At 42.1% G+C, this 14,482-nt stretch overlaps 1 protein-coding gene across 4 annotated transcripts in view; it reads left to right on the plus strand.

The window, feature by feature from the left end:
- Positions 1 to 13,842, plus strand: part of MAP7D3 (MAP7 domain containing 3) — a 35,756-nt gene extending 21,914 nt beyond the window's left edge. For 3 of the 4 annotated variants that reach the window (XM_067724464.1, XM_067724465.1, XM_067724466.1), the window contains 8 exons: positions 3,846 to 3,978; positions 5,464 to 5,599; positions 6,521 to 6,625; positions 7,642 to 7,695; positions 9,313 to 9,415; positions 10,457 to 10,652; positions 11,570 to 11,841; positions 12,427 to 13,842. In XM_067724464.1, the coding sequence (XP_067580565.1) occupies positions 3,846 to 3,978; positions 5,464 to 5,599; positions 6,521 to 6,625; positions 7,642 to 7,695; positions 9,313 to 9,415; positions 10,457 to 10,652; positions 11,570 to 11,841; positions 12,427 to 12,434 (1,007 nt within the window). In that variant the 3' untranslated portion in view covers positions 12,435 to 13,842. The remainder of the gene's footprint in view (positions 1 to 3,845; positions 3,979 to 5,463; positions 5,600 to 6,520; positions 6,626 to 7,641; positions 7,696 to 9,312; positions 9,416 to 10,456; positions 10,653 to 11,569; positions 11,842 to 12,426) is intronic. The other variant, XM_067724467.1, reaches the window with a different exon arrangement.
- The last annotated feature ends 640 nt before the right edge of the window (positions 13,843 to 14,482 follow it).

Genomic DNA, 14,482 nt, shown 5'->3' on the forward strand with positions numbered 1-14,482 from the left:
GGATCTTCCCAGACCAGGGCTCAAACCCGTGTCCCCTGCATTGGCAGGCAGATTCTCAACTACTGCGCCACCAGGGAAGCCCCCAAACTCCTAATTTATCCCTCCCCACCCCTCCCCTTTGGTAACCATAAGATTGTTTCCTATGTCTGTGAGTCTATTTCTGTATTGTAAATAACTTCATTTGTATCATTTTCTTAGATTCCACATATAAGCGATATCATATGTTATTTGTCTTTCTCTGTCTAGCTTACTTCACTTAGTATGATAACATCTTGGTCCTAATATGTTGCTGCAAATGGCATTATTTCATTCTTTTTTATGGCTGAGTAATATTCCATTGTATATATGTACCACATCTTCTTTATCCACTCCTTTGCCGATGGACATTTGGTTTGCTTCCATGTCTTGGCTAATGTAAATAATGCTGCTGTGAACAATGGGGTGCATGTATCTTTTCGAATTAATGGTTTTCTCCAGATATATGCCCAGGAGTGGGATTGCAGGATCATATGGTAGCTCTATTTTTAGTTGTTTGGTTTTTTTTTTTTTTTTTGTGGTACGCGGGCCTCTCACTGTTGTGGCCTCTCCCGTTGCAGAACACAGTCTCTGGACGCGCAGGCTCAGCGGCCATGGCTCATGGGCCTAGCCGCTCTGCGGCATGTGGGATTTTTCCAGACCAGGGCACGAACCTGTGTCCCCTGCATCGGCAGGTGGACTCTCAACCACTGCGCCACCAGGGAAACCCCCTATTTTTAGTTTTTAAGGAACCTCCATACTGTTCTCCATAGAGGCTCTACCAATTTACATTCCCACCAGCAGTGTAGGAGGGTTCCTTTTTCTCCACACCCTCTTCAACACTGATTGTTTGTAGACTTTTTCATGATGGCCATTCTGACTGGTGTGAGGTGATACCTCATTGTAGTTTTGATTTGCATTTCTCTGATAATTTGTGGTGTTGAGCATCTTTTCGTGTGCCTTTTGGTCATCTATATGGCTTCTTTAGAGAAATGTCTATTTAGTTCTGTCCATTTTTTGATTGGGCTTTTGTTTTTTTGTTACTGAGTTGTATAAGCTGTTTATATATTTTGGAAATTAAGACCTTGTAGGTCACATTATTTGCAGATATTTTCTCCCAGTCCATAGGTTGTCTTTTTGTTTTGCTTATGGTTTCCTTTGCTGTGAAAAAGCTTATAAGTTTGATTAGGTCCCATTTGTTTATTTTTGCTTTTATTTCTATTGCCTTGGGAGACTGACCTAAGAAAACATTGCTACGATTTATGACAGAGAATGTTTTGCCTATGTTCTCTTCTAGGAGTTTTATGGTGTCCTGTTTTATATTTTAATAGTCTTTAAGCTATTTTGAGTTTATTTTTGTGTATGGTGTGAGGGAGTGTTCTGACTTCATTGACTTACATGTGGCTGTCCAGCTTTCCCAACACCACTTACAGAAAAGACAGTGTCTTCTCTGTTGTATATTCTTGCCTCCTTTGTCAAAGATTAATTGAGCATAGATATGTGGGTTTATTTCTGGGCTCTCTATTCTGTTCCATTGATCCATATGTCTGTTTTTGTGCCTGTACCACACTGTTTTGATTACTATAACTTTGTAGTATTGTCTGAAGTCTGGGAGGGTTATGCCTCCAGCTTTGTTCTTTTTCCTCGGGATTGCTTTGGATATTCTGAGTCTTTTATGTATGGTTTCATAAAAATTTTAGGATTATTCTGGTTCTGTGAAAAATGTCATGGGTAGTTTGATAGGGATCACATTAAATCTGTAGATTGCTTTGGGTAGTGTGGCCATTTTAACAATATTAATTCTTCCAATCCAAGAGCATGGGATATCTTTCCATTTCTTTAAATCATCTTCAGTTTCCTTTATCAATGTTTTATAGTTCTCAGCATATAACTCTTTTATCTCCTTAGTCAGGTTTACTCCTAAGTGTTTTATTGTTTTTGATGCAATTTTAAAAGGGATTTTTTTCCCCTTTCTGATACTTCATTGTTAGTGTAAAGAAATGCAACGGATTTCTGTATGTTAATCTTGTATCCTGCTACTTTGTTGAATATAGATGCAAAAATTTGAATTTGTTTATCAGTTCTAGTAGTTTCTGTGTGGAGTCTTGTGTGGGTTTCCTATATATAATATCATGTCAACTACATATAATGACAATTTTCCTCTTTGCTTCCAATTTGGATACCTTTTATTTCTTCTTCTTCTCTGATTGCTGTGGCTAGGACTTCCGATACTGTTGTTGAATAGAAGTGGTGAGAGTGGGCATCCTTGTCTTCCAGATTTTAGCAGGAAGGCTTTTAACTTTTCACTTTTGAGTATTAGATTGGCTGTAGGTTTGTCAAAGCTTTTATTATGTTGAGGTATGTTCCCTCTATACCAACTTTGGTAAGAGTTTATCATGAAGAGATGCTGAATTTTATCAGAAGCCTTTTCTGCATCTACTGAGATGATCATGTGGTTTTTGTCATTTCTTTTGTTGATGTGTTGTATCACATGGATTGCTTTGCGTTTGTTGAACCATCCTTGTGACCCTGTGATGAATCCAACTTGATCATGGTGTATGATCTTTTTTGTGTCGTTGGATTTGGTTTGCTAACGTCTTTTTTTGAGAATTTTTGCATCTATATTCATCAAAGATATTGGCCTGTAATTTTCTTTTTTGGTATTACATGCATTCTTAATATCCATTGACATTACTTAATTTTAAATACACTCGTGAATTTTGCTTTTTGAAGGAATTCCACTGTGAATTCTTTGTAACAGAAATGATCTTTTTATTACAAATTATTTATTCCTGATTTTTTGAAATCTTTTTTTATTTATTTATTTTTTTTTTTTTTTGCGGTATGCAGGCCTCTCACCGTTGTGGCCTCTTGCATTGCGGAGCACAGGCTCCGGACGCGCAGGCTCAGCGGCCATGGCTCACGGGCCCAGCCGCTCTGCGGCATGTGGGATCTTCCTGGACTGGGGCACAAACCCGTGTCCCCCGCATCAGCAGGCGGACTCTCAACCACTGCGCCACCAGGGAAGCCCTGAAATCCTCATTTTTGTATGTAGTTTATTTAAAACAAATTCGTCATACTTAAAACAAATTCGTCACATGAACTAAAATGTTATGCCTCCATGTGGTCACTTTATTTTAGTGATAGTCTTGGTTTCTTTGATTATCTACAGTTAGCCACTTTATGATCAACCAAATATGTTAGCATACTATTATCAACAGTTAGCTAAACAGTATTTATTTAGTAAAGATGCTGCACAATGTACGCTGGATATATTTTTGTTTAATTGAGTAATTAAGATTTGTACACTTCAGGGAATTCCTTGGCGGTCCAGTGGTTAAGGACTCGACGCTTTTGCTGCCAGGGCCCAGGTTCGATCCCTGGTCAGGGAACTAAGATCCTGCAAGCTGAATGGCATGACAAAATAACTTAAAAAATAAAAGATCTGTACACTTCATTTGGACCGAGCATAAGCTTGTCTTCCTCTATATTCAGTATATCTTAAGTTTTTTCCCATAGAGGCAATTCAGTCAGGTATCTCAAAACAGCTAAACCAAAGCAGGAGTACATTATTTCACTTTGGAACAGGTAGTTGTTAAAAATCAACAATATGCTACTTCTGTTGTTGGGGGGTGGGGGTGAGGGGGCGGGAGCTGGGCTTTTGAACAAAAGCTGTTACATAAATCACTTATAGTTTATTTATACCTTTTAGACCACGGACATACTGTTTGGTTTTTTTTTAACATCACAGGTTGTCTTGCACCTCTTTGTTGGACTTAGAGGCAGTAAGTTCCCTAAACTTAACTGTTTTACATGTTAATTTAAATTAGAGTCTGGTAATAAAAGCACACCAGGGCCTATGAATGCCGAGGAGGCAACAAAAATTTTGGCAGAGAAACGACGCCTTGCTCGTGAACAAAAGGAAAAAGAAGAAGAAAGACTACAAAAAGAGATGGAACAAAGGTTGGCACAAAATCATCCTTTCTATATTGTAAATCTTGGCTGGGGCCTGAATTCTGGAAGTCAGACTTTATCCTCAAGTTAGATGTATTATAATTTCTCAAATAGTAACTGACATTTTCTCCAGTGTGAATCAGAAATGACTCGTCGCCTTTTAAACAAATGTGGGGAGCATTTCAAGCAGACAGGACGCTGGTGTGTAGATGACTGTATGGTCCTTTTTAGTCTCTATGTGTCATGTGCCGTCAGGTGTGCTGTAAAGATGCATAGAGACCTGAACTCATGTCAGGGGCCTGGATCTCAGTAGGAGCACCTGAGTGATCACACAAGACTCTTTCTGTTGCCATTCACTGGCATCAGCCCGTTTCTCTATTTCAAAAGTCCTTTATAACTTTAGAATTTGTAAACCTGTTTAAGAATAAGTTGCATACATCATAACCCTTTCCTACTAAATACTTCCGTGTATACTTCCTAAGAACAAAACCATTCTCTGACATAACCAGAGTATAATAACTAATATCAGGAAAATATTATTTTACTTTCTAATTCAGAGTCAGCAGTTCAATTTGCCATTTGTCCCAGTGACATTCTTAATACAGTTTTGTTTTAGTTCAGAATTCAATCCTTAGATGGTTCATAAAAAATAATACATACACACACATAGAGTTAGTAACTGGTAAAGCAGCTTTGCTTGAAACTTTTTTGTAAGTTTGAAAATAAAAAGTTACCAAAAAAGAAAAAATCTGTAAACCTGGAAAGGATACTTCTTGTGTTTTACTGGGTTTCCAGTGACTTGTGGGCTGCCATTGTCATGTACAGTTGTGTGCATTCTACCTCAATCTAAAGGTTTCTTGATCTTCGATCTCAGGGCCCATTTGATTTGGGGCCTTCTGATGTAAACCTCTGTCCACTGCCTGCAAAGAATAACTACAGTCCTGACTTTGTTTTTAAGTATTAAGTGTTTTTGAATCACAGTCACATGCTTTCCATGTACCTTATATGGGTTTGGGAGAAAGGAGGAGGAGACATTATGAATAGAAAAAACACCCCTATAACTTGAAGAATATTATTCATTGCTTCATGTAAAACAGAGCTAGTTTAACATTTTAAAAGCCCTGAAGACCAGTCACTGTAGACTGGGCTTTTCTCCTCTGAGCACCACCAGACCCTCCTCTAAATTCGTCTCTCACACCCCCATGTGAGACTGGGTGTGAGCATACGTCTAAAACAGTTAAGAAGGAGTGATTTTATAGCACGCGCATTTGTGTTTTAAGACGCAAAGTAGCCCACTACTTGACAGAAATCTTTTTCTACTCCCAAGGGCTAGCTTCCCCCATTTAAAAAAGATGAAATTATGCAAATCCTGTGTAGTAACAACACAGAAAAAGTGGTGAATCTGGTGTAAATAGAAATTGTATTACTATACACAAGCAGCTTTACTATAAAAATGCACATAGTAAGAGTTATTTAAATATTCTGTGTCATCAGGAAAATGAAAGACATAGCAAAGAAAGCAGATGAAGGCCAACAAGAGGAGTTCTCAGAATTTGGAGATGGGCAACCACCAAAGGAGATAAAGAAGGAAGGAAGTCAAGAACAACAAGACCAAAGAGTGGAACTCCAGGTTTGCCGGCTCCCCACTTGATCAAGGGATGAGAACCAGATTCTAAAATTCAGTAGAAACCCAAAGCAAAAGTCTATTTCTCCAAGGCAGAAAACAAGCAGATGCTGCATGCTCTGCTTGCATTCACATTACAGTCTCGCTGTTACCGTGTCTGTGTGAGTTGTTCTCAGCCACCCTTGGCCGAATCCCAGAATGTTTTACAAGTGAAACAGAAAGTGAAGCAGAAAGCAGCAGATTACAGATGAGCAGTCCTTTAGTTCGTCTCCATAAATAATATTACAGCTTGGTTTCGGGAAATCCAGATCGCTCTTCCCAGCCCTGCATTCTGTGGTGACACTTAACACCTGTGCCACAACAGATAAGATACAAATTATGTATGCCTCATCAGATTCACTGATGAGAATGTCACCCATGTAAATTTAAATCACCAGGTAAACAAACCCCCAAACTGAGCTCAGACTATACTCAGTTTAAATTATTGTTGTAGCCTAATTTATATTCCAGTTTCAGTGTATCATTAATCAAAATCAATTAATATGTTACATAAATGATTGTAATGCATTTGCATTCCTCGAGAAAGTACCTTTAGGAATCCTCTTGCTGCTTTTGAGAAGTGTAAGACTTGGCTTCTGATGCCTGTGTCAGTGGAAGACTACACAATCACATACATACTTGAAACAGTCGTGGTCTGACAGCCCTGAGGTCCTGAAGGGGATTAGCATGGCTTGTAAATCCTTGTGATAATAGGCTAGTTCTTGTGTATTTTTGCTAATGGTTTGAAAACTGATGATCCATGAATGTTATATATGTGGGTACTCAATCAAAAGGTTACATTCTTTTATTCTGGATAACATCTTACTGTTTCACTGATGTCATTCAGATATATTGAGATTAAATGATATTTTTGTACAAATTTTCTAGAAAAGTGATGCGAAAATAAAAGCTCAGGAGGAGGCTGACAAACGCAAGAAGGAACACGAGAGAATTATGTTACAGAATTTGCAGGAGAGATTAGAAAGAAAAAAGGTACTCCTTCTCTCGGTTTGGGGGGTTTGATTCTTTGTTTAAAACAATGTTGGGCATGTGATATCAAAACATGTTTTAGAAAATGACAAGTAAGTGATATGCTAGCCTTGGTTGTTTTCCCTCTGTGCTCTCTTATCCAAGGATCTGACCCCTTCTCCCTAGAATGATCTCCTCTTACTGATCATACGTCTCCCTCGTGGACCACTGATGACCATTACAGAGATATCTCTGTACAGCAAATCTCTGGGAACAAAGCTCCTTTGAATAGAGTCACTCAGGTCATGGTAGGGGTTGGTGGAAGTTAGAGTTGTTTCTAAACTGGGCTGGAAATTTCAGCAACTGAGTGGGAAGAAGCAGAAGGTGGAGGCTTCCCTGAGAAGCCAAGGCGCAGGCTGTTTGTAAGGTAGGACCTCACTTTGTGCAACCCACGTGGCTTGTCTGGGAGCAAGGAAGGCTCTGGACCAAGCAAGGTACTTCATGGCGTCTCTGTCAGGAGATCAGTCACCCTGAGGAGGCCAGAGAGCTGTAGCTCTCCTCACCTTCAGGAAAGAAGGGAACTCTTATCCCTCCTGCATGTGCTCCTTCTAGTAACAAAACCTCTGACGGGGTTGCATTGTTGGGGTGCATTCTTTTCATTAACTCGGCTTCACTCGTGGTCTGTTCTGACTAAAATCATGTTCACAAGTTCTAATTGGTTTGCAATAATATGTGCTCAGTCTAAGTAATAAACTTCCATGTCGGCAAAATCAGGAGTGAGAAGTCATTTGGATTTCTGTGTTAGGATAACAAGTACGCCCATCACTGCTCAGGGTGTTTTCTAGATGATCATGAAACTGGGCTTGAAGGAAGGCACCCAGGTGCCGGCCCAGGGTCTTGCGTCGGTTATATCTGTGGCGTTGGAGCAGTCACTGATATATATTGTCCGCTTCTGGAACATGGAAATAATCAACTTCTTCAGGACCAGTGTTTTGTTTTTAATCTGTTTTCATGTTTGATTTTTATTTTCCTTTAAATAGAGAATTGAGGAAATTATGAAGCGGACAAGAAGGCCAGATTCAAATACCTCAAAGGTAGTCTGTGTGCTCCTGCCAGCAGTGCATACGAATTCCTGTTGCTTCACATTCTTGCCGACTTTTTCATTTTTGCCCATCTCTGGTGGTAATGAAATAACATGTCACATTGGCATTTCCCTGATTATTAAAAAGGTTGAGCATGTTTTCATACCTTTAGTTAGCTTTCATGTTTTTTCTTGTGTGGAACGCTTGTTTAGGTCTTTTGCCCAAAACTTTCTGGCTGACTTGTCTATTCCTTACTCATTGGTAGTTCTTTAAATGTTCTAGAAACTTCTCCTTTCTTGTATGTGTTGCAGATATCTTCTCCCAGTTTGTGGCTTGTCTTCTTGCTGTCTGCTGCTACATAGAAGTTCTTGATTTTCACATCGCTGAATTTATCCATATTTTTGGATGACTAATGGAGTCGGGTGCCTTATTGGCCATTTGGAGATTCACTTTGGTGAAGTGCCTTTTCAAGTCCTTTGCCCCTGTTTCCAGTCGGTGACCTGCCTTTTCCGTATTGATCTGTAGGAGATTTTACCTGCTCTACTTCTGAGCCCTTGGGACATCTGTATTGCAGTTATTAGCCCCTGTGCAGTAGTTTGCCTCACACTCTCATAATGTCTTTTGATAAACAGAAGCTTATTTTAATGAACTGAAATTTAGCAGCTTCTTTCCTTTATGGTTAGTGCTTTCAGGGTATGTCTCATAAGTATTTGTTTACTGCCACCCTTCCCTCCCTGGCCCCAGTGTCCTGTCTTTTGATGGTTTGCGTGCATCTAAGGTCTTTTGCCCCCAGATTCTGTGTTCTTTACCCTCTGAGCTACAAAACTGATATTTTGCCTATTTACAGTTGCCCAGTTGTGGTCACTCATACCATGAAAATTTAGAATAGAAATGTCATTCCTGAAAAGTGCTGGGAGTTGCCATCTCAAGGATCGTTTAGCCCATCGGCCTGAGATGCCCTGCCTCAAGCAGCAGCCAGGAACTTTTTTAGCCAGGGCCCCACCTTGGCAGATCCCCCGTGCCAGCCCAAAGCTGTTGCCCCTTGGCTCCCACTCAGGGAAGTCTTTCATTCTTGAGTGGCTTTCCTGAGCTGCAAGACACGGGCCACCTGTCCTGTCCTCTGTAGATTCTGTGGGCCAAAGAGGTTAGTTTTTTTTTTTTTTTACCTTTTAACTGAAATGACAAAAATTAGCCATCAATCCAGGTGTGAAATCTGTCTTTTTAAATTTATTTATTTTATTTATTTTTATTTTTGACTGTGTTGGGTCTTTGTTGCTGCACGCGGGCTCTAGTTGCAGCAAGTGGGGGCTACTCTTCGTTGCAGTGCGCAGGCTTCTCATTGCGGTGGCTCCTCTTGTTGCGGAGCATGGGCTCTAGGCGCACGGGTTTCAGTAGTTGTGGCTCGCGGGCTCTAGAGCGCAGGCTCAGGAGTTGTGGCGCACGGGCTTACTTGCTCTGCGGCATGTGGGATCTTCCCGGGCCAGGGCTTGAACCCATGTCCCCTGCATTGGCAGGTGGATTCTTAACCACTGCGCCACCAGGGAAGCCCTGAAATCTGTCTTCTTTGAAATAACTAAGTCAGGATGACTGAATATTAGATGTAATCATGACTTTCATTTTTCATGGTAGGCTACAGAAACATTCAGCAGTGATGCATATGAGGAGGACGAGGCAGACGATGAGGACGAGTCAGAAAGTGACAGTGATTCCTTTGATGACATGCATCCATCAGGTTTGCTTGCCTTCTGAGTTCTGTTAGTATTTAGAAGTTGGACTGTCTAGGCTCATCCAAAGGTTTCTCCACTTCTGAGCTGTGTGGATTTGAGTAAGTTACTCAACCTCTCTGTGTTCAGTTTTCCCATCTGAAAAAGGAGAAGCTAATGTTGTTCTCTCCCTAGGATGGGCATGAGATTGCAGTGAGATCGTGTAGTGCTAACAGTGCCTGACACATAGCAAACTCTCAATAAATATTAGCTGCTGCTACAGCTGTTACTGTGTTTCAGGTTGTGCTGAGAGACTGTAAATGGCAGCTCTTTCTCAGCTCAGTGTGAGGCTTACCAGCATCTCGCAGTTCAGGGCCTTGTGGCGCATTCATGACTGACCATAGGTAGAATGCCACTCCCCGCCTCACTGAGAGAAAATGAGAATCATGTTGTGATATGAGCGGCCCTAAGGTGTATTGTTGAGTCTCGTTCATTCCCTGGTGAGTAGGAACCACTTAATGGCCACAGTAATGGCATTTGAGAAAACACGATTCGTTCACCCTTTATGGCGTAGCGGGTATTGAACACACAAGTTGGGCGCTCTGCTAGCTACTGGGGCCTCGAGGAACCACAGCCAGTGGGGAGCTAGACATGAACAGACCGTGGTGCTGCCACAAGCTGGTCACACGTAAAAGAAGTTTGGCCAGAATGCCACGAGAACGGAGCAGTAGGGGCAGCTGAGCTGTAGGCTCCACCTTAGGGCGTTGGAAAAGCTTGAGGTCGGAGGTGAGACTAAAATAAGAGGGTCACCAGGAGGAGGGGCAAGAAGCGCGGTGCGTCATTCTTTGCTGGCAAAGGAGAGAGGGCAAGTTCCTTAAAGGTGGCGCTTTGTGCTTTGAGGGCTGGCTGGGCTTGTGCGCTGGGCAGTAGTCCAGGCTATGCCTCCAGGAAGCGCTGCCACGAGACGGCTCCTGCCTTCAGGCAGGCTCCCTCCCGAGCCGGCAGGCACCTTGCTTGTCTTGTTGTTGAACCTCCAGTTTTAATCTTCTTGCTCTTTTTGTTTTCTCTAGCTTTTATAAATGGCACAGAGTCATCCACAAAACCAAAAACACATTTTAAAAATGTGAAGAACACTCGCAAGCTGGTGTTTTTAGATGAGACTTGTAGCTACATCCGTAAAGAGACAAAAACACTTTTAAATTGTGACATGAAAACCTTCAGACAAAAAAGAGTGAAAGACCCTTTGAATCAGACAAAGAGTGCCAGGTGAGTCCCTAGGTGAGTTCATCAGAATACACTTGGAAGGGTTATGATTGGCATTCTTAGAATGATGCACGAGATGATTGACTGAGCTCTCAGTTTATACCAAACACTGTGTCAAGCACTCGACTTAGAGAAACAAACTGATCCCCACAGCAGCCTTGCTTAGTGAGGATGAGCATCCCTATTTTTACAGGCGAGGAAACTCAGACGTGCAGAGATTATGGGCCTCATTTGCCCAGCATCCCACCGTTCAAGGGCAGAGCCCAAATTCAAACCCAGATACACCTGACTCCAAACTGTGCCTTTATTCATGCTGGTTAGTATTGTCTCATGCAGTCCGGAGGGGACATGGATAGAGTGACTGCAGTATACCAGGCGTTTCAACTATCTTAATTCTCATTGCAACTCTGAGTTTGATACTAAAGTCCTCACTGTACATATGGGAAACTGAGGGTCAGAGGTTAGGTCAGAAGAACAGGACCAGATTCCTGGAAAGGTAGGCTCCTTGGGCGATGGCCTGAAAAGACATTAACCTGCAAGGCCTGTGGAAGCAATCTGCTAAGAGACTCAGTGATGGCGTGGAAAGAGCAGTGGAGCTGGTAAACCCACATGAGTCCTCACTCCGCCTTACTGGCCGTGTCCTGGATCTGCTTGCGGTAGGGACAGCGTCCCTAGAGCCCTGCATGCGCAGCTGCTTCTGGTCCCCTCAGCGTTCCCGTGGAGCCCTAGGACCTGGGAGGACACAATTTGGAAACCAGTGTGTTCTGTGATCTCCAGGGTCCCTTCCATCCAGCCTTCCCATTCTGTGATTCTGAAAGTTTATGTCCAAGGCATTTCTTAGAATTAAATAATAAAACTTCCTTCAGGCAAAGCCTTGGTTTGGGGATAATCTGGATTATAACCAAAATACCTCTTTCCAGATCCTCCACCAAAAGAACAGCCAACCGAGCAGCCAAAACCGGAAAGGCAGAAACCAGCAACACCGTGGGACCTTCCAAGAGCTTACATTCAGAGGCACAGGATTGGGTCTGTGACAAGATTATTGACATCACAAGCGAGATAGAACCACCTAAGTCCAGTATCCCTCCTGATAGCCGAAAACACCATCTGAAAGGTCCCATGACATCCTGCCTAAGTCACCAGCCACCTGTAGACAACAAGAAAACAAGCAAATCTGTTTCTGCTCTATTGGGTAAGGCCTCATCCCATCTTCACTTCATTTGAAAGGTAGTTGACCTTGAACCCTTCTGTGTTTCCAGCTGTTCCAGGGTTGTCTTGGTGAGGGAGAAGACAGTGGTTGGTCTAAAACTAGGTTGATGTAGAAGAGCCCTCCGTTAAGTTAGTTTTGAGAGGGTAAATGACTTGATTCTAATTTTTATGGCCTGCATTTCCTGCCAGATATACAAAGTGGGGTTCATTTCAAACCCCAGACCCCTCAGGTTCCTCTGCGCTCCTGATCCACTGGCTGCTCTACAGCACACAGATCATCATTCAGGGCAGAGGGTTAGTGAGGTTTTTGGAATTAGTCTCTCAACTTGTGTTTCCAAAACCAAAAGCCCTGTGTTTTTCTTTCCTTGAGAAGCTCTCTTTGAAATTGAGAGGAGCTTGGGCCCATTTGGGGGTTGGGGAACGTTTATAAGAGCACCAGCGTGTCAGCAACTCCAGGGGCGCTACTTGAGGGTCCCAGGCGCACCTCAGAGCGGAGCCGGGGCCCACTTGGTGTGGAACCAGCATTTTCTCTACTAACCTTCTTTCTTTTCTTTTTCCCTCTGGTCAGATATGTAAACCTCATCCAGCCTGGAAGAGAAGCCATTCTCCACTCTGGATTTTGACCTCCAGGCACACCTCTCAAAATTTCTCCACCTCCTACTTGAACCTGGCAAAGAAAATGACTCTCAAAAAAAAAAAAAAAAACGGGAAACATCAAAACGTCATCTTAACATATCTCAGAAGATGCTCATATCATCTTGACTCTTGCCCACAAGCAAGGGTTCTGAGTAAAGAGTCGTTTTGTTTTCCTGTAAAAATCTTCATGTCTCTCGTTCTTGTGTTTTCCTGCCAACACGTTTGAGTATGTATCAAGGGTGTCTTTATAAAATGCTAACTCTTGAGTTTCTAAGAGAATCTCTACCAGAGGAATAGTTTTTTCTCAGTATATATTTGAAATCTTAAAATCACGTTTACTCCATTTAACAATTAATTTACCAATAAAAACTCACATTTGATCTTGTAGAGAACATGACGGCTTATTTGAGGGCCTCGAGGTTCCTCACAAGAGCTTTGTTTGGATTGTTCTTAACGTACAAATACAGAAGGTTGCAAAATACTAAATCACATTTTACCGCTATGTATGTATATTGCTAACTCTGCCATAGTCTGCCAGCCCCATACACAGGCACTGATACCCCCAAATACTGGGAGCCCTAGAAGGTGTGATCTTTAGCATCTTGTCAGTGTTTCATTTTGAAGTACATACTGCGGTTTATCTATAAAAACATGTTATTATGTTTATTGTGTACATAAGGCTGTATTTGGCTGTTGTCTGATGGGGTATGTTTAACTCCTCTAAATGTTTACTGTGTATAATCTTTTTCTGCTTGTGCTCTCCAGGCCTGCCCTTCAGTATACACTCAGGCTTGAGATGTGGAATCAAAATTTGCTTGCCTTTCTCTAGCGGCTGGCTGCGAGTGAGTACAGGAGCAGTGTTATTCTTCGGTCCCCTTGATAGGCACAGAGACATACACGGTGAACACGCACACATGTGTACACGCACACACGTGTACACAGAATATATGTTTCCTGAAATCCATTGAATCCTGCTTAAACCATTGACTAAAACTTGAATTCAAATTAGTGGTCCTAATGCTAATGAGTTTTCTGGTGAATCACAAATAGTTTGAAGCAGGCCTGTGTTCTTTGTAGCCACCAGTCTTCGATTAGTAAAAGAAAGTAGTTATTCTTTGATCCCCTAGTTCTTTGCTATTCAGAGTACTGTATCTCTGTTATAGAATAGAGCTTGGTGCCTTAGGTTTAAAAACTGTTACACACTTGCTCTTTTATACAAAAGGCAGAGACAGTCATCTTAACAGATGTGATTCTGAGATTTTTCTGTACAGATTTCACATGTCGAAACACTGTTACGCCTTCATATAAATGTGTGTGTTCTATGCAATAAACTTTGCAGGTAAAGCAAGTTTTCTTCTTATTTTAATAATAAAAAATGTACTGGTGGTGGTATAAAGGTGACACCAATTGTTAACCAAGCTATGAACACAGGCAACCGGTATGTTCGATAAGTAATCAGATCCTCTGATAAGTAATCAAATCCTCTGATGCCCCTCTGCAGTCACTTCCGCCGTGGGACGTTAAGATGGGAATTTTGAACTCTGGTCTTCTTCCTGCACCCGTTTCAGTGCTTGTTAACTCTTCCCTGTGACGGCTGTGGCCTGAGGCCAGTGATTAAAGTGTCTCTCTTTCTGCTGTGGTAAAATTCACGTAAGTGGCATTTAGTACATTTACAATGTACAGCCATCGCCGCTCTCTAGTTCCAGAATGTTTTCATTATCCTAAAAAGAAACCCCGTACCCTTCAAGCAGTCACTCCCCATTCCCTCTCCCACAGCCCTTTTTTTTAATATAAATTTATTTATTTATTATTTTTGGCTGCGTTGGGTCTTCGTTGCTGCGTGCGGGCTTTCTCTAGTTGCAGCGAGCGGGGGCTACTCTTCGTTGTGGTGCGCGGGCTTCTCATTGCGGTGGCTTCTCTTGTTGCGGAGCACGGGCTCCAGGCGCGCGGGCTTCAGGAGTTGTGGCTCGCGGGCTCTAGAGCACAGG

This window comes from Pseudorca crassidens, chromosome X (genome assembly GCF_039906515.1).
Source record: "Pseudorca crassidens isolate mPseCra1 chromosome X, mPseCra1.hap1, whole genome shotgun sequence".
Classification (NCBI taxonomy): Eukaryota; Metazoa; Chordata; class Mammalia; order Artiodactyla; family Delphinidae; genus Pseudorca; species Pseudorca crassidens.